This window comes from Sapajus apella, unplaced genomic scaffold (assembly GCF_009761245.1).
Source record: "Sapajus apella isolate SASKATOON/1434 unplaced genomic scaffold, GSC_monkey_1.0 scaffold29, whole genome shotgun sequence".
Taxonomy (NCBI): Eukaryota; Metazoa; Chordata; class Mammalia; order Primates; family Cebidae; genus Sapajus; species Sapajus apella.
This window is the reverse complement of record NW_022436969.1, coordinates 7,527,964-7,547,827: the sequence shown is the minus strand read 5'-3', so window position 1 is coordinate 7,547,827 and position 19,864 is coordinate 7,527,964. Positions and strand designations below refer to the sequence as shown.

Below are 19,864 nucleotides of genomic sequence, written 5' to 3'. Positions count from 1 at the left end.
AACAATATTATGTTTTAAATGCCTGTTGTGGTCTGAAAAGAGGAAATGAAGTATAATCCAGTGGAAAATGTGTTTTTGTGTCATCTACATTCTGCTGGAGCTCTGCTTAGTAGCCATAATATAGAATGAAATGTGTTTCAAAGAACCTGAAGGAAAAAATGTAGCTTTGATGGCCTTTTGTTGGTGCATCATTTCAAGGCCTATGACAGGATAGAATGTTAGAGCAGAAGGAAGCTTAGAAATCATCCAACCCAGGCCTTAGGAAGGTTAACTGAGGAGCACATAGCGACTCAGGCTTCCAATTCAGGCTCAGAAGCTTGAGTTAGTACCTATTCCCGACTTATTCCTGACTTAATTCCTGAGTCAATACTTAATTCCATCTCTATTTTGTATTTAATTCAAATCTTACCCCAATTACACCTATAATCTCAGCCGTTTGGGAGGCTGAGCGGGACAGATTGCTTAAAGCCAGGAGTTCGAGACCAGCGTGGCCAACATGGTGAAACCGTCTTTACCAGAAATACAAAAATTAGCCAGGCCTGGTGGTGGGTGCCTGTAATTCCAGCTACTTAGGAGGCTGACGCAGGAGATTGGTTTCAACCCAGGAGGCAGAGGTTGCAGTGAGCTGAGATCCCACCACTGCATTCCAGCCTGGGTGACAGAGCGAGACTCCATTTCAAAAAAAAAAAAAAAAAAAAAAAAGCCCAAATTTTTACTCTGAACTATGTCAGCATCATATCCCATAGGATTTGACAGCAAATTTTCTGAATTGTGTATCTTGCCCACTCTTCCTCTCACAGTTTAAATGGCAAGTCTCAGTTTATACAATTAGTGGTATACTTGATAACAGAATTTTTTTTCAGGAGGCAATATCATGTAAAGGAAAGTGTGTTGGACTTGGATCCACAGTTCTTCCTTCTTCTTAGCTGCATGGCTTCAGCAAGTTAGACACCTCTTGATACCTTAGTTTTTTTTTTTTTTCTTTTTTTTTTTGAGTCAGGGTCTCACTCTGTCACCCAGGCTGGAGTGCAGTGGCGCAATCTCAGCTCACTGCAGCCCAGACCTTTCCGGCTCAGGTGATCCTCCTACCCCAGTCTCCCAAGTAGCTGGAATTACTACCATGTCTGACTAATTTTTTGTAGAGACAGTATTTTGCCATGTTGCCTAGGCTGGTCTTGATCTCTTGGGCTCAAGTGATCCTCCCACCTCAGCCTCACAAAGTGCTAGGATTACAGGCATAGGATTAGTCCTTGCTAATACAAGGACACTGTTAGCCACCTTTGCAAGACTGTCATAAGAATTAGAGAGCGTTATATGAAGTGCCTACCACAGCAGTGGTGCACATTAGGGGCTCAAATGATGGGAGTTACTGTGATGAAAACTGGGAATAAAATCCCTTACATTTTAGTTGCAGAAGTTCCTTACTAGGATGCCCATCTAACAGTGTTTTGATCCAGGAAGGTGGGGTTCTTTCTCTACCTGTGTGCTGAGGGAAGGTGAGCAAATACCTAATTTCTCATTGGCTTGCTCTCTAGATCTTAAGAAGTTTTGAGAATGAGTAGATCAAGCACAGTGGCTAACCCCTGTAATTCCAGCACTTTGGGAGGCTGATCATTTGAGGTCGGGAGTTCAAGACCAGCCTAGCCAACATGGTGAAACCCCATCTCTACTAAAAATACAAAAATTAGCAGAGTATGGTAGCAGGTGACTGTAATCCCAGATACCTGGGAGGCTGAGGCAGGAGAGTCGCTTGAACCCTGGGGGCAGAAGTTGCAGTGAGCTAAGATCGCACAATTACACTCCAGCCTGGGGGAAAGAGCGAAACTCCATCTCAAGAAAAATTCTAAAAAGAGTGAGTAGTAGTTACAGAGTTTGTAATCAAATGGTGTTGCTTCCGCTGTTTGTTATTGCACCTGTGTGTACTCTGGGAGAAGTACTGCTGTGCTTGGGTTAACGTCACATCCGTTAGGACGTAAGTGGGAGTGTCTTTGTAGAAATTTTATGCCATTCTCTTCTGTGCTGTTTCATTGGTTGTCTGACTGAAACCTAAGTGCATTGTCTAATTCAAACTTTACATTGAAAGTATTTAAGAGAAAAAATAATTTCTTAGGTTTTCAGGTTAAAGTTTTTACGCATTTCATAGAACATGCACTGAGAATGATCACAGTTTCAGAGACTCGTGGCTTAAATAAGGGTCATAGATAGAGCTCAGTACTTTACGGTCATGTGCTAAAAATATTTCTTTCATAGGTTGGTGCAGCATGATAGAGCTCAATTTCAAGGATGCGTTTGATTCCTTTGAGAGGCTAAAGAATGAGTCCAGGTGGTCCCAGTGCTATTATGCCTACTTGACTGCAGGTGAGTCGCCCATGGCCCCTCAGGCTCCCTCTCCCTGTTGTGAATTAGCTCACCTGACACGGGCAGACAGGAGAATGATGGCAGGAGGAAGCAAACATTGTGCCCTTCCACAGCCTTCCCCAGCATGCTCTTGTTTTTTGCAATCAAGTAAATAGCACTGGAACACTGTGTTCACTGACCCAGGGGAACACCCAGAAATTCAGTCATGTCCAGGATGCCTCTTTGCCACACGCTTCCCCTCTGGGCCTGGTTTAGTCCTGTTCTCTATCTTGGAAATGCATATTGTGAGGTCTTTCCAGTTATTGTACATTTTACCCTAAATGGCTTCAGCCTGTCTCTATTCCCTTACTTTTTATGCTATGTTTTTTATTTATTAGGATTCTGAAGAATTTTTAAGAATTGAACAGTCTTTTTTCATTGTGTTAATTTTTTTTTTGAGTCTGAGTCTTGCTCTGTTTCCCAGGTTGAAGTGCAGTGGCCTGATCACAGCTCACTCTAGCCTCAACCTCCCAGGCTCAAGCCATCCTCCTGCCTCAGCTTCCAGAGTAGCTGGGACTACAAGCATGCCCAACACTCCCAGCTAATGTTTGAAAAAAATTTTGTAGCAACAAGGTCTTACTGTGTTGCCCAGGCTGATCTCTGACTTCCTGGGCTCGAGCGATCCTCCTGCCTCAGCCTCCCAAAGCACTGGGATTATAGGCATGAGTCATGGAGCCTGGCCTGTGTTAATATTTTTGTTTGGTTAGTGCTCTGGTTACAAAGTTGCATAGGTTTGAGTCATCTGCTCCAACCTTGTTTTACCTCCTAACCCTATTATATTTACAGTGTGATATTTCAGATGCAAGGTATTTCAACATTGCATATCATTAATAACACCTGTATTCTGAGTTTTTTTTTTTTTTTTTGCCCTTGTATGAGGAGGTAGAGATGTGCTGCCACCTGGTGGCCAAAATAGTTGTCTGCATCCTTCAATACCTAAAGGGCCATGTGATTTAGAATTGTAGAGGTGTGGAATTGAAGAAAGTGAAGCTGTTGTACATTTTCTGCCTTTAAGCAACTTCATGTAAGCCTTCTCTGGTTTATGTAATGAACTCTTCTCATGCAGCCACATAAGAGATTCTTTTACTTAAAATTCAAGACTAATCCAAATCTTATTTTCAATACCTTCTTATTCTTAATGTTGAGATTTAATGAACCATCTTCCACTTCCATTCTTCCCTCTTAAGTGATCTATTTAAAATAAGATAGAAATGATTAACATTGGCCAATAAGTATATTCTGGATATCTTAAATTCCCTATAAAATTGCATCAGTTCATTAATAGTGCAAAGCCCCCTTGCATCCATATTCCACATTGCAGTCCCCGTCAGACATGCATGTTCTCATGGCTCTGTCCCTGAAGTTTGAATAAGCTTCTTTTTCATATACTGCATAATATGCTATTTCTCACACTTAAAGGGTTGTTGTATAAAATTTGACATCTCAGATGAAAGTAGCAGCTATTTGTTGAGTGACTCATTGTGTTTAATACGTTGAAGAGTTGATTAACCCAGATTGAATACCCCAGAGTAAAGAGGTCTGCACACAACTCAGCAGCCATTAGGGGTCATTGGACTGCATGGTCAATGGTGGACAGCTGTTTATTTTTTCATCTCTGCTGAGCCTCAGTTACGTAAATGTACAGTGTGGCTGTAGAGAGGAACATTTATTCCCCCAATATTTGGAAATCCCAGGATCATATTACAGATAGGAGAGGATAAGCATGAAAGATTCTGATCTCTGTTTCTGCATGGGGATTTTGTAGAGAGGGTAAGATATGGGTGAATAGCTCCTACAAACAGTACATGAGGCAGGGAAGGAGCACCCATCACACCATCATGTAGGAGCTGCCTTTTGGGCTGGCCGTGAGCTGGAGGAGATGGGCATTCAGGGGCCCCAGACACTGCCACTAGGGCTTAGTTCCCCAGCATGTGAATGTTTTGTGTGACTATGTCAATAGTTTTGTACTTTTAAAAGTTGTGGTAAAATATATAGCAACATTTACCATTTGAACTTTTTTTAGGTGTACATGTCAGTGACACCAGATACACTCACATTGTTATGCAAACATCACCACATCCATCTCTGGAACTTCTTCATCATCCCAAACTCGAACTCTACCCATTAAGCAGGAACTCCCCATTCACTTTTCCCCCAAGAACCTGGTTACCATGCTTCTGCTTTCTATTTCTGTGAATTTACATATTCTACCTATCTTGTGTGTAAGTGGAATATATTCATCCTTTTGTGTCCGGCTTATTTAGCATAATGGCTTCAGGGTTCATCCATGTTGTAACACGTGTCAGGATCTCCTTCCTTTTTTCAGGCTGAGTAATATTCCATAGTATGTATATGCCATATTGTTCATTCATTCATTGATGGACATTTGGGGTGTTTTTAGCTATTGTGTGGAGTGCTTACCTGGAACATTTGTATAAAGGTACCTGTTCCAGTCCCTGCTTTCGATACCTTTGGGTAGATACCTAGAAGTAGAATTGCTTGATCATATACCTCTACTACTCTTACAACTTTTCTGTAAGTTTGAAATTATATCAAAATTATAAGTTACCAAAAAAGATTAGAATATCACATATGGGATTGTGTATACTTAGTCTTAATGGAAGAGCCAGTCATCCTAAGCTCTGCTTAGGCCTCATGTTTTAGGATAAACCAGAGACTCCCATGCTTTTAAACATCTGCATCTTTTAAAGCAACTGTCTGGCCACGCGTGGTGGTTCACACCTGTAATCCCAGCACTTTGAGAGACTGAGGCAAGCAGATCACCTGAGGTTGAGAGTTCAAGGCCAGCCTGACCAACATGGAAAAACCCCATCTCTACTAAAAATACAAAAAATTTAGCTGGGCATGGTGGCACATGCCTGTAATCCTAGCTACTCAGGAAGCTGAGGCAGGAGAATGGTTTGAACCTTGAACCCAGGAGGTGGAGGTTGCGGTGAGCCAAGGTTGTGCCATTGCACTCCAGCCTGGGCAACAAGAGCAAAACTCTGTCTCAAAAAAAAAAAAAAGCAACTATCTACTATAATTTTACTGCAAGAGAAATAGGTGGTATTTATTCTTCCAGGTCTGAGGTATGGATGTTTATAGACCTTTGGGGTGGTGGGTATACTGTTGCTGTTTATGACTGGCTTTAGTTATGTGACTCTATAAGAATGTTCTCAATAATCTGAGGATGATTTCAAGCTAGGGACAGCAAAAATATATTCTTTTTCACTGATTTGCTGTGTGACCTTAGGCAATGCTCAGCTTTTCCGTATCTTTGCATCCTCTGATCTAGAAAATGATGGGATTGGTTGCACAAGACAGCCACTGAGCTTCATTCTGGTTTAGAAATGTTACAGCTGCAATTGATGAGGTCATATGGGATTGGTGCACACTCCCCCATCTGGACCAGGGATACCCCAGTGACTAGGAAAGGAATTCTCCCTTCTTTTGAATATTGAGTCATGTCACTCTTAATCTCAGTAGGAATCGGGTGCCTTTCGCATAGCCTTTGCATCGTCAGCTCTCTCCGACCCTCGTATGTTGGACCCTTGGGCTCTGCCGATGGTAGCCTGTCCTGGTATGCACATGCCTGGGATAGGCAACTGCTTGACATGCCCAAATGCAAGTACGGGACCAACCTACTTTTAGGGGTGCTCAAGTAAAGAAGGGGGAACTAGGCACTGTGACTCACGCCTGTAATCCCAGCACTTTGGGAGACCAAGGTGGGCAGAGGCCAAGATGTTGAAACCCTGTCTCTACTAAAGATACAAAAATTAGCTGGGTATGGTGGTGTGTGCCTGTAGTCCCAGCTGCTCGGAAGGCTGATGCAGGAGAGTCACTTGAACTTGGGAGGTGGAGGTTGCAATGAGCTGAGATCGCACCGCTGCACTCCAGCCTAGCAACAGAGTGAGACTCCGTCTTTTCAAAAAAGAAGAAGAATGAACTAGCGAATCAACTTTAGTACATTCCAACTGGGGAGTGAAAAACCACATGTGAACTAACAAAAAATGGATAGAAATGGATTCAGCAGCATCAGAGCTGAGAGGAAAGGAAAGAGAGTGGTGGTAAAGTTTCAGGCAGGTGGTGGTGCTGCAGACAGTGTGAAGTTTGCAGAAGGGACAGAGAAGACACAGCAAAGGGAGGATCATTAAATCTTTGGGGCCTGAGGTGAGAAGAGGGTGTGCAGATGATCAGAATCTCACTCATTCCTCAAGATGCCGCTTGACTTCTCCTAGCTCCTTACAGCATCTGGTCACGCCAAAGAGAAATGATCCCTTGACTTTCTGAGCTTTCTAAAAAGCACATTAGTTCTCCTACCCTAACGACTCCTATCACTACGTACGTTGCAGCTTGTGGGGCCCCATGTGTGTGTGTGAGCAAGTGTGATCTCTTCCATTGAAATTTCATTTTCTTCAGGGTTCAAGCACATGTGTTTCTTCTTCACATTCTTGCTGGTGGCTTATAGGTAGTAGGCAGCCAAGGAGCATGGACAGGACAGGTTCATGACTTCCTAGCACAGGGAGATCCTCCTTCCACCTTGAAGCTGTCATGATCCTCCAGGCTCTTCATTGTTCTTTCTTAGGTTTCCATTTATTCCACTTTTGGAGCATGTGGGCTCTAACTAGGTTGTACACTGAGACCGTAGCTAAGGATTTTGTTATGTGAGAGCCTGTCTCCCCAACAAGAAGACAAAGACCACGGTTTTCCTCAAGTTCCCTCAAAGCTCCAGGAACACAGGCACTTGGAAAAGTGATCAGCAGGGTGGTGCAGTCCTTTGTGGAATAGTCTTTCTTTTTTGTTGAGACAGAGTCTCATTCTGTCCCCTAGGCTGGAGTACAGTGGCATCATCTCAGCTCACTGCAACCTCCACCTTCCAGGTTCAAGCGATTCTCCTGCCTCAGCCTCCTAAGTAGCTGGGATTACAGGCCTGTGCCACCATGCCTGGCTGATTTTTGTATTTTTAGCAGAGATGGGGTTTCGCCATGTTGGCTAGGCTGGTCTCAAATTCCTGACCTCAGGTGATCCACCTGCCTCAGCTTCCCAAAGTACCTTTCACAAACCAGCCCTTTGTGGAATGGTCTTTAAACATATTTGCCCCTGTTTTTGGTTGTTGTGTTTTTTTTTTCCAAGTATCATCAACTTCAGGTATCCCTTAGTGGCATTTTCCCTGACTTAAACTTCAGAAATATAATTACGGTTTTTTACAGTTTGTCAGGGAGCCACTGGTGATGTGGATGGGGCACAGATTGTCTTTAAAGAAGTTCAGAAACTCTTCAAAAGGAAAAACAATCAGATTGAACAGTTCTCAGTGAAAAAGGTATGTTGGAGCCTATTCATCTGGTGTAATACTTATGATGGGCATTTGTAACCAACACCCCCTTGGCAAGCTTTAGGAAATTGTATTTAAGGCTGCCGATTTACTTGCCATGTAAAATACAGTTTACCACCATGGAGAGAATTCTCTCCATGATTGTACCTCTGCTCTGAATAGAAGATTCTCACTTTGCTGCAAATAATGAAAGCAGATTTTTAAAAAATCGACCAGCTCTGCAGATACAGGGCCTCAAAACATTGGGTTAAGACTCATAGTGGTTCCCCTTCATGGAAATCTTTAGCAAAAGGTAAAAGATGTATATGAACTGAAGAGTAACCGGAGTATAGGTTTTTTTTTGTTTGTTTGTTTTTAATGAACGGAGACATTATACATTCTGCAGAGCTAATGAACACAACTCTAAAGAGAAAGATCTGTCTAAAGAAATAGGTGGTTTTGGAAGAATGCAAATTGGCAGGGCCTAGTGAGAAATGCAGGCTGTGAGGGGTTGAGAATAGGGAACGCCTCACATTTTGACGTAATAAAAAGCAAAAGTGTGTGTCACAGTTGCCAGCAGAAAGGCCCAAGACTGTAGACATGTTCCTAATGTATTCTATACTTTCGTGAATACAATTTTGCTGAATTACGTTGAGTTACATAATGTCTTATATGCTGAATTATCAGTTACTTTAGTTTTATATGTTTTTATTGAATGAATAATGAAGTTTCTGAGCATAAATTAGATAATAATGTACAGCTGAGAGCACTGGCACGAAATAGAAAATTTTAAAATCAAGAGAACTGTAACTAAAAGATATCCCGTCTCAGCTCCTCCGTATAAGCCCGTTGAATTATTAGCTGTTGCCAAGCTTTATACATTCAGTTGATCTAAATGCACATGAATCTAGTTTCATCCCCAAGTTTTCAGAATGTATTCTGCATCTTGATAGTAGGTTCAGTTGAATCATGAATGAAAGGCATAATTTTCAGTATGTCAAAAATCGAAAGCAACATTTCTTATAGAGAGAGGAATTGTTATTCTTAGCTTTGAAGGAGAAGATCATTCACATTGATGATGAACTATGTGCTTTTAAAGTGTCCAAGGTATATTTTTTATGTGAATTTGTTCTTGGAAAATGGAGCCTGTTTATCCTAACTCCTGACAGGCAGAGCGATTTCGGAAGCAAACCCCAACCAAAGCACTCTGTGTGCTGGCGTCCATCGAAGTATTGTACTTGTGGAAAGCTCTTCCAAACTGTTCCTTCCCCAACCTGCAGAGGATGAGCCAAGGTAAGAAATTTAAAAAAAAAAAAAAAACCCAAAACTCTGCACTGGACACATTGGCTTCTTTTGTCAGTGCTCATTATTCAGTTACCCGTTTTTCTCATCCGATTTAGGGAGAGTACACACCTCTCCTTCTTAAAGGGTGTCGTGATGAAAGAAATCCTGTCACTTAGGTGATGGGAGGAGGAGGCAGCACTGCTGTGTATAGATCTGCTTGCCTTAAACGTGTGATGCTTTTGTTATAAATGTTATTCTGTAGCTGTGGGAGTTGCTGGAAGCATACATTTTTTCCCCCAATGAGAGTACTTTGTTTTGTTTAGGTGTGATTCACATAAATTAAAAGATACTAAAGTGTGTCCTGGTGGGGTGGCTCACGCCTGTAATCCCAGCACTTTGGAAGGCCAAGGCAGGTAGACAGCTTCAGCCAGCAGTTTGAGACCAGCCTGGGCAACATGGTGAAATGCTGTCTCTACTAAAAATACAAAAAATTATCTGGACACGGTGGTGTGCACTTATAGTCCCAGCTATTTGGGAAACTGAGGTGGGAGGATCATGTGAGCCCAGGATGTCGAGGCTGCAGTGAGCTTTGATCATGTTACACCACTCCAGCCTGAATGACAAGAGTGAGATCCTGCCTAAAAAGGAAAAATAGGAAAAGAAATATGTTCTTATTCATGTATGTGCTGCCTTTTCCCAAGAAACCTAGTATTGACAGCTTAGACATAATATTCTAGAGTTTGTAAGCCGCTGTTTCAGACTTTTCTCCAGTTACTCTTGTTTTCGACCAACTATGGCATGATCCATTGAGCCACGTATTTTTATCAGACCCTGCAAATCCCTTTTGCCTGTTTCTTTTTGTTGTTTGTTTGTTTTTGTTTTTGCATTTTGTTTTTTGTTTTTGAGACAGAGTCTCGCTTTGTCACCCAGGCTGGAGTAGTGCAGTGGCATGATCTCGGCTCACTGCAACCTCTGCCTCCTGGTTTCAGAAAAAAAAAGGCCTTTCCTCAAATGTGAAAACAAAACATTGCCAGTTGCCAGTGTTGCTATTCCAGAGATCAAAGGAACGAAACTCCTCCATAAGAAGCTGAGATCCTGCCATTGCACTCCAGCCTGGGCAACAAGAGCAAAACTCCATCTTAAAAAAAAAAAAAAGAAGCTTTGTACAGTGCCTCTGTGAGCCGAGTAGATGTGTAACCCTCCCAAGGAGGAACTGGAAAGGAAACAGAATATTCTTGGCTGTGTTAAATTCTGCTATGTTCTTTTAAAAAAAATTTTTTTTATATTTTAGAGACAGGTCTCATTGTGTCACCCAGGCTGGGTGAAATGGTATATTCATAACTCACTGCAGCCTCAAACTCCTGGGCTCAAGTGATCCTTCCACCTCAGTCTCCTGAGTAGCTGGGATTACAGGCATGTGCTACTGCACCTGGCCGCTGTATTTATTTTTAAAATATTTGCATAATTCAAACCCCCCCTTCTTATTGAAATAAGTATAGAACATCTACCAATGTCCAACTCAAAGGAACAATAAAGAATATTAAGTACATTTTTAATGTACAAGTACAGGATCACATGTTTAAAGATAAATTAAAATGCAAATATAAGGCAGGCAGTAATTAACATTCACAGGAACAACTATCAGTTAAGTGAGATTTGACAAAAAATTCTCTGAACCCCGTTCCACGTATTAAAATGAAAAACTAACAACAAAAATGTGTGCCTGGAAGGGAAGACAGACAGCATCTGAAGTGAGCATGAGATAATTATCTAATATCTTTGCTAAATTTAACCCAGTTCTGAGATCTATTAATTAGATTATATCATTCTTCAATGGCAAGCAGCAATGGTACAAACTGATCCAACCACATCAGTACAATGAAGATCTTTGTAGAGAAATAGTTATGTTCCAGAAAAAACTGATAGCGGCAATGTGGATCATAAGCATTTATTAAACTCTGCATCATGCCCTCCCAGTTTTGTGCATTCAGCTTATCAGAGTCCCCATCTGTATCTCCCTGCACCAGCCGAGCTAGTGAGAATCCTATATCCTTATCATTTTATCCATAACTTTTTCCCCACCCACCTGCCCTTCTCCACTGCATTCTTCCTCTGCGTTGTTTTTTGTTGTTTTTGTTTTTGAGACAGGTTCATGCTATCTCGCCCAGGCTGGAGTGCAGTAGTGTGATCACAGTTCACTGCAACCTCTGCCTCCCTGGCTCAAGCGATCCTCCCACCTCAGTCTCCTGATTAGCTGGGACCACACCAGCTATTAAAAAGAAAAAAATTGTAGAGATGGGGTCTTGCCATATTGCCTAGGTTGGTCTTCAACTCCTGGGCTCAAGTGATCCTCTCGCCCTGGTCTTCCAAAGTGTGGGGATTACAGGTGTGAGCCACCATGCCCAGCTACATTGTAAACATGTTTGTATTCTAGGCCCAGCAGGCAGAGTGATCTTATTAAAACCTAATCATGTTGTGTCACTCTGTTTCCCAGAATCCTCTATGGTCTCTCATCTCATTCAGAGTAAAAAGCCCAAGTCCTTTCAGCGGCAGGCAGTGCTCCCAGTCTGTAACCCCTGAGGCTGTTGTACCTCCCTGCTCTTCCCCCTTGCCCAGCACAGCCCTCCTCCCTGCTCTTGGACACAGCAGCCTCTATGACTTTGCACTTGCTCTTCTCTCTGAGAAGGAATTTTTTGTTTGTTTTGTCATTGTTGTATTCCAAGCACCTAGAACTGCCTGGCAAACAGTAGTGCTCAATAACAATTGAATGAATGAGGAATGAATGAATGAATGAACGAACAAGTGAATGAACTGCATTAATGTTTCCTTAATGTTGCTGCCTTAGGAGCCTGAGTTCTTTTTCTTATGACCGTATTCCCAGCCTGGCTTTCTGGGGCAACTCCTGCTTCTACAAGATCAGCTTCTGTTCTTCACATTTACCTCTTACTCTTGCCTTCAAGTTACTTGTTCTATAACTTGAGTTCTGTCTTTCTCTCTCTCTCTCTCTCTCTCTCTCTCGGTATATGTGTGTATATATATATTTTTTGTTTGTTTGTTTTTGAGATGAAGTCTTGCTGTGTCACCCAGGCTGGAGTGCAGTGGGCACAATCTTGGCTCACTGCAACCTCTGCCTCCTGGGTTCAGGTGATTCTCCTCCTGCAGCCTCCTGAGTAGCTAGGACTATAGGCGTCCGACACCACAGCCAGCTAATTTTTGTATTTATTTTAGTAGAGACGGGGTTTCACCATGTTTTACATGGTCATGTAAAGATCATGTTGGCCAGGATGGTCTCGATCCCTTGACCTTGTGATCCACCCACCTTGGCCTCCCAGAGTGCTGGGATTACAGGCATGAGCCACTGCACCTGGCCTATATATATATATACACACACACACTTTCACATTATAATATAAATGATAAACACATGCATAATATTCAGTAAGATATATATCTTGTTGAATCACAGTATCTTTATTAGTCTTCAGAAATAATTGTATTACTTCCTTTCTTCCTCATTATGTTTCCATTTTGCATCTTTCCCATTTCCTTGGAAAACTCCTGTAACATTCTCCAACCTGTGTGTCCATCCCCCACGGCTTGCTATTGAAGTGGAGGGATCAGTTCTGATCCCCTCTCGCTGACTAGTATAGTACCTCATACAAACAGAAAGGTGCCTATGGCATGGCAGCTTAATGTGAAGTTGTTTTTAAGAAATTAACAGAACTTCTTTTAAGAGCAGTTTTTTTTAGGTTCATAGCAAAATTGAGCAGAAAGTCCAGAGTCCCCACATGCCCCTACCCACCCCTGTCCTTCCTGACTACTAACATCAGGGTGGTACATTTGTTACAGTCTGTGAACCATCATTGACACGTCGTAATCACCCAAAGTCCCTAGTTAACAGTAGGGTTCACTCAGTGAACAAACAGTAGGGTTTGGACCATTATATAATGATGTGTCTACCGTGATGATATCACACAGTATTTTCATTGCCCTAAAAATTCTTTGTGCTCCACCTACTCATCCCTCCCTCTCCCCTCACCCCTGGCAACCACTGACATTTTTACTGGATTCATAGTTTTACCTTTTCCAAAATGTCATATGGTTCATAGTTCATAGAATCATACAGTATGTGTCTTTTCAGATTGGCGTTTTTCACAAGGTAATGATATGTTGCAATTTGAGTTTTCTTGGCTCTATGAAGTTTGGTATTTTTGCCTTTCTTTGTCTTAGGCTACTCACTAATGGATGAGGAATGGGTGCCTTCTGAGTTTTAGGAGGCAGCAACATGAACTGAAATATTCACTTCACTCTTCATGATATTGAAGGAATTAAGTGAATGCATTTTCTTACTGCTCTGCTCACTCCCCTTCTTTTCAAGCTTGCCATGCAGTGGATGATTCATCTGTTGTTGGATTAAAGTATTTGCTTCTTGGTGCCATACACAAATGCCTAGGAAACTCAGAAGATGCTGTTCAGGTAAACTGTTAATGTTGTCAGGGCTAAAGAAAATAAATCATGAACACCTACGTATGTGCTTGTGAATAAGAAAAATGAAAAAGCACTAAACAAAACCAAACCTCCCACTATTGATTAATGCCATTGTCTCAGATGCTAGAAGTTGATGATGGTTAATACTAGTTTTTACTTTAGATTCTTAGAATGCTTCTTTATATATGGACTCCTTTTCTGGCATTTGTATTTATCAAAGATGACAGTCTCTACATGAGAGAGGAGGACATGAGGAGGCAGACAAGTTTGAAGGAGCTGAATGAAGCCTCATAGTTAGACAAGAACAAAAATGATCGGACATGCCAGTCTTTATAACTGCAGATTATTGATGCAGTCCTGGGGGTTGGTGAGAGAGTTGTTGGCTTAGGACAGTCTGTGTACATATTATATAAAAAAGAATTATTAATTATTTTTAAATATAGTTGGAAAGATTTTTCTAAACAATTTTTTTTTTTGTGAGATTGGTTATTTTGAAGAAGTATGTATCAGTGTTACTTTGACTACACTTTGAAAGAATCAGGGTATAGTGGCTGGGTACAGTGGCTCACACCTGTAATCCCAGCACTTTGGGAGGCCAAGGCGGGCAGATCACTCGAGGTCAGGAGTTTGAGACCAGCCTGGCCAACATAATGAAACCCTGTCTCTACTAAAAATACAAAAATTAGCCAGGTGTGGTGGCACACGCCTGTAATCCCAGCTATTCAGGAGGCTGAGACACAAGAATTGCTTGAATCCAGAAGGCTGAGGTTGCAGTGAGCCAAGATTGCACCACTGCCCTCCAGCCTGGGTGACAGAGCAAGACTCTGTCTCAAAAAAAAGGAATCAGTGTACAGTATTAGGAGACTTTTGGCTTTTAAATCCTAGATAATAATGTCATTGTAACTTTAGTCTTTCACTGTGGGCTTATGGTAGTTATTACAGCCCTAAAGAGCTTATTTTAGATCAAATGCTTAAGTGCTCACAAGATACAATCAAGACACATGTCAAGAGATGGTAGTTGCCTTGTATGTTTTCTGTTTTAAATATTAAAATGGGATGTTTACACTCTTAGATACAGATAAACATGTTATTAGTAATAAATCAGTAGAGGTTAATATGTGCCCTGGAAAAATAAGTAGCACAGATTAGTCTGATATATTCGAAGGAATGCACATCAGGCAGCATGTAAGAACTTCTCAGATACAAATAGGAAGATGAGGAAAGAAGAAAAAATCTGATCTAGAAAACAGAGTATGAGTCCCCCTTCCCACCAGCTCTTGAAGATTGTAATAAGCCTTATGCTAAGTAGGAAAATGAATTCATCCAATAACACTTGCATCCCTTTCAGTACTTCCAGCGGGCTGTGAAGGATGAATTGTGTCGTCAGAATAACTTGTATGTTCAGCCTTATGCCTGTTATGAACTTGGCTGTCTTCTATTAGACAAACCAGAGGTAAGGTCTTATGTATGTATATTTTAATAATGTTCATCAACAGAAATGTAGAAGTGAGCAAACACAAAGCATCTTTCATTTAAAACAAATTGATTCAACACAGTTTTCTTCACTTTGTTTTCCTTGATTTCACTTAGGATGAGTCCAAGAAGCTAGTAATACTATCTTACTCTCTTTAAGGAGCTAATTTCTTCCCAAGAATTCAAATTACAGTCATACATCTCTCAACGACATTCTGAGAAAGGTGCTGTCAGGCGATTCCTTCGTTGTGCAAATATCAGAGTAGAGTGTACTTACACAAGCCTAGATGGTATCACCTACTACACAACCAGGCTGTACCAATAGCCTGTTGCTCCGGGCTAGAATCCTGCACAGCATGTTACTATATTGAATACTATAGGCAACTGTAACACAGTGTTAAGTATTTGTGTATCTAAATGTAGAAAAAGTATAGGAAAAACACAGTTTTTAAAAGATAAAATATGACCAGGCCCAGTGGCTCATGCCTGTAATCCCAGCAGTTTGGGAGGCTGAGGCAGGAGTATCACTTGAGCCCAGAGGTTCAAAACCAACCTGGGCAACAAAGACAACCCTCATCTCTACAAAAAAGAAAAAAGCAAACAACAGTCAGGTATGGCAGCACATGCCTGTAGCCGCAGTTAACCTGGGGGCTGAGGTGAGAGGATCTCTGGAGTTTGAGGTTGCAGTGAGCCATGATTGTGCCACTACACTCCAGCCTGAGCAACAGAGCAAGACTCTGTCTCAAAAAAAAAAGAAAGAAAGAAAGGTTATAGCTGTATAACTTACTATCTAATCATTAATTTTAAGGTTGTTTAGTAAGATTTTAAACTAATATATTTTAGAGCTTACCTTTTATAGACTATGAAAAATTATTTATCAAGTAATTATATATCAAGTAATGTCCTCCTATAGACAGATAAACATTTTTATATTAAAAATATTGGGGCTGGGCACAGTGGCTCACACCTATAGTCCCAGCACTTTGGGAGGCCAAGGTGGTGGATCACCTGAGGTTTGAGACCAGCCTGGCCAATATAGCGAAATGCTGTCTCTACTAAAAATACAAAAAATTAGCTTGGCGTAGTGGCAGGCACCTGTAAACCCAGCTATTCAGGAGGCTGAGGCAGGATAATTGCTTGAACATGGGAGGCAGAGGTTCCAGTGAGCCAAGATCTTGCCACTGCACATCACACTCCAGCCTGGACATCAGAGTGAAATTCCATCTGAAAAAAGAAAGAATATTGGAGTCATTATGCTTGAATGAACAGTTTGACTCACTGCTGTGTCTACTGTGAATTGTTTTAATTAACATAGCCTCCTTGTACTGTTTTCTGCCTGCATATATATAAACACAGATTTTAAGGGATAATGTGTTTCTCTTATAGACTGTAGGAAGAGGCAGAACTCTACTTCTTCAAGCAAAGGTAAATATCCTGAATCTACCTTTCTCCAGTGGCCTTTCTTATCCCGTACAGTGTACACCTGAGTCTGAATTCAAGAAAGTTTATGCAGTGATGTTCTGGTTGGTAATATTTCTGGAAAGGAAAAATGATCACCACTTGCATCAGTGAGCTCTTGAGTTTTAAGGGAAATTACAAGATCATAAGGAACTCCTATGAAATAGTTCATCCTGCTTTAGAAACAGTCTTAGTGTTTGGGTGGGAAAATAACTTTAGATTTTATAACTATGTCCTTGAATTAAGAATTTCTAACAGTAACTTATATTGAGCACAATGTAAGACTACTTTTTCAAGAATAACATGAGGAAAATTGTCCAAAGAGAACATTATTGACATTCAGTTGCTGTTTTCAAAAATAAATACAAAGTTTGAGGTTGAGTAATATGAAAATCAAGTGGATGGGAAGCCTTTACTAGGAGTGTAGAGATTTTACTTTGGGAAGTACAAAACTGAGTGTGCTTTATACCACAGTACCCTGTGCAAGCTTAGCTAACAGAGGGCATAAATATCTTTCTTTGATCTTACAGGAGGATTTCTCTGGCTACGACTTTGAAAACAGATTGCATGTCCGCATCCATGCTGCTCTGGCCTCTCTGAGGGAATTAGTTCCTCAGTGACAGACCCGGAACACCTGCTCTGTCCCTCCCCACCCAGGGTCCGCACTTTAAAATAAAAGCAGAGGACAAAGCTCTTGTGAAGATCGGCTTTTCTTCTGAAAACCACCTGTGCCAGGGACACATTTTCCCACTTAAGCTGACATATTAAAGATCTCCTCTTTTAAACATGTAGCTAAAAAGTAATAATGATGCTGAGGAGGATGATGATGGTTATAACTAACCACCCGGGGAGAGGGTTAAGTGACCTTGCTCAAACATTTTAGTTTTGTGATTTATTATTTTTAAAAATCAAACAAAATATCCAACCCAAGATCCTGTAGGAACACCTACTGTAAGCACATATCTGAATGGGTAACATACCTGTAAATTATTAACAATATCATGACATAACATTTATATTTGTGTTTTGAAAAAATAAAAGTGCTTTCTAGCGTTTTACTTTATCTTCACAACTCCAGTGAATAACATAGCACAGATAAGAATTCTTAACCCCCCTTTGCAGACAGTGAAACTCAGGCATAGAAAGGCTAATTGACTTATCCCAATTAATTATTCCTGTTATCAGCAGAGCAAAGAATAGAAAGCAGATCTCCTGACCAACTGTTCTTTTTATTATAAAAATAATTCATGTTAATAGGCCAGAATTCCATGCTTTACTTATTAAAAGAACAAAATCTTCAGTTGAAGTTATGTCAACAGAAATACTCATCTCCAGATTGTCTACAGAATGTTTCAAAGTGATGGACACTCTTTTCCTTCGAAAGCCAACCAAGTAGCAAATATTAATAGAAGATAATTTTACAACTAAAAGTGTAACCCTTTTGCTAATCTGTTAGAAGGCATAGTCTATAGATTAGACAAATAATATCTACATTTTGGGAGTTTTCCTTTCTTTCTGAAAATTGTCAAATTACCAACATTTGGAAATCTTTTAACAAATGACTTGAAAGATTATTTGTGAATGAACATAGATTTTTGCCTCAAAATATTTGCTGGTGGAACATTTGCTGGGCTACACAGTGCCAGGTTTTAATCATTTTTCCCTTAGCTCAGGTTATTTAGATATTATAAAAGGAATTCAAAGTTATTTTTTTATCCTTCATTTCTAATTTTTATTGTCATTTAATTTACCTCCATGCCCAGTACTGCAAACCTGTGGTTTTGAAGTATCTAAATACCTCAGTCACTTTTAAGAATCATTGCCATATTTTGCTCAATGTTTAAGGTTAGGTTTTTAAAGAAATTTTTATTGAGCAAAAGGGTATCATTTTGGAGTATCGTTATTTACAAATTCTTTTGGCTGAAGCATGATCTCATGATATTAATATTTTAATATTTCTTTTCAAAATAAAACATGAGAAAAGCAAGTAGAATGTTGGCAAATTTAATCTGATTTGACCTTGTTTTGAAGGAATAATCATAATTTCTTTGAAAGAAGTTATTTCTCACTGACTTTGGCAAAACTATATTCATGTTTCTTCATCTGTGTTACTGACCACTTTTCAGTAGACTGTTGCCAAAACTGTTTATTCACATTGACTTTCTCTTGATGTGAATTCGGTGTGGATTTTACATAATAGTAAGAGAGAAGAGATTGCTCTCCTATATTCAGTGTATGAGAGCCTCCAGAAGTCAAGAAGTGAACTTTTTTCTGAAGAGAAAAATTGGTGTCCAAAATATTGAATATCTGGTTTTACCTAGACTGAAGGGAAGAAGAACATTGTGAATCTTTAAAATACGGCTATTGCCATTTTGTTCTCTTCTTAACGTGCAGCATAGGTGACAAGCTTTTCTGTCGTGATCATGGGAGCATTCTGAATCATGGCATTCTTGTTTCAGAGTTCATTCTTGAATTTTCAGTTTAAAATATTGTTTGAACTATTATTCCATATTCAAAGATTACATAATTGACTCTTTTTCAAAAGATTTATTTCTGCCTGCTTACAAAACTACATTTATTTCCCCATAGAGAGTTCAGGACTTCAAATGAGTTTGTGTTCAGCTCACTTACCTGGATAGACAATTTTGTGTTTTGCAACACCATCCTGTAGGTTTTCTTTGGTCAAAGTGTAGGTCTTTTTAAAATTTTATTTATTTATTTTGAGATGGAATCTCATTCTGTCATCCAGGCTGGAGTGCAGTGGTGCCATCTAGGCTCTGTCAACCGGGTTCAAGCAATTCTCCTGCCTCAGCCTCCAGAGTAGCTGGGATTACAGGTGCCTGCCACCACGCCTAATTTTTATAGTTTTAGTAGAGACGGGATTTCACCATCTTAGCCAGGCAAGTCTTGAACTCTTGACCTCGTGATCCACCCGCTTCGGCCACCCAAAGTGCTGGGATTTCAGGCATGAGCCACTGCGCCCAGCCAGGTTTTTTTGTTTGTTTGTTTGTTTGTTTTTTTTAAAGAGTCTATCCTAGGCTTGGTACAGATGGCCCCCTTGGAACATCTATGTTAACATGGTGGTAGACCATGGAGAGTGGGTAGATGGAGCTTCTAGACTCCAAAACAAAACCATAGTGTGAGTGCACTGTCCCATTAGATTGACCGAAGTCTGAGTACATTTTCTGGCCTGCGTGCTGTGACTCATCCAACCTGTGAACTGCTTGTGATCCGCCTGGTAACTTGGTTTGGTGTAAACTGCTCTTAACCCTTTGCTGATGAAGACAATAATCATATAAGTGGAACTATTTGCATCTATGTGTGTTTCTTTTTTTATGTTGTCATCACTTACTCCTTCCCCTTTCCTATTTTGGAGGCTCTCAATGGATCTTCTAATTTTTAAATGTCAAATATATTTTTGTATTAGATTGTGCCTATGATGAGAGAAATCTC

The 19,864-nt window shown here is 40.5% G+C and overlaps 1 protein-coding gene and 1 non-coding gene across 2 annotated transcripts in view; one reads left to right on the top strand and one right to left on the bottom strand.

Annotated features, from left to right (window-relative positions):
- The window catches only part of TTC39C (tetratricopeptide repeat domain 39C), a 120,944-nt gene extending 103,464 nt beyond the window's left edge, over positions 1-17,480 (top strand). Inside the window, exons 8-14 of the mRNA XM_032293182.1 lie at positions 2,251-2,358; positions 7,608-7,717; positions 8,878-9,001; positions 13,371-13,468; positions 14,829-14,933; positions 16,340-16,378; positions 16,942-17,480. Of these exons, the coding sequence (XP_032149073.1) occupies positions 2,251-2,358; positions 7,608-7,717; positions 8,878-9,001; positions 13,371-13,468; positions 14,829-14,933; positions 16,340-16,378; positions 16,942-17,031 (674 nt within the window). The 3' untranslated portion in view covers positions 17,032-17,480. The remainder of the gene's footprint in view (positions 1-2,250; positions 2,359-7,607; positions 7,718-8,877; positions 9,002-13,370; positions 13,469-14,828; positions 14,934-16,339; positions 16,379-16,941) is intronic.
- On the bottom strand, positions 7,944-8,059 carry LOC116561622. Its single transcript, XR_004273520.1, has one exon. It is a non-coding gene; the product is annotated as a U5 spliceosomal RNA (small nuclear RNA).
- Positions 17,481-19,864: the final 2,384 nt, after the last annotated feature.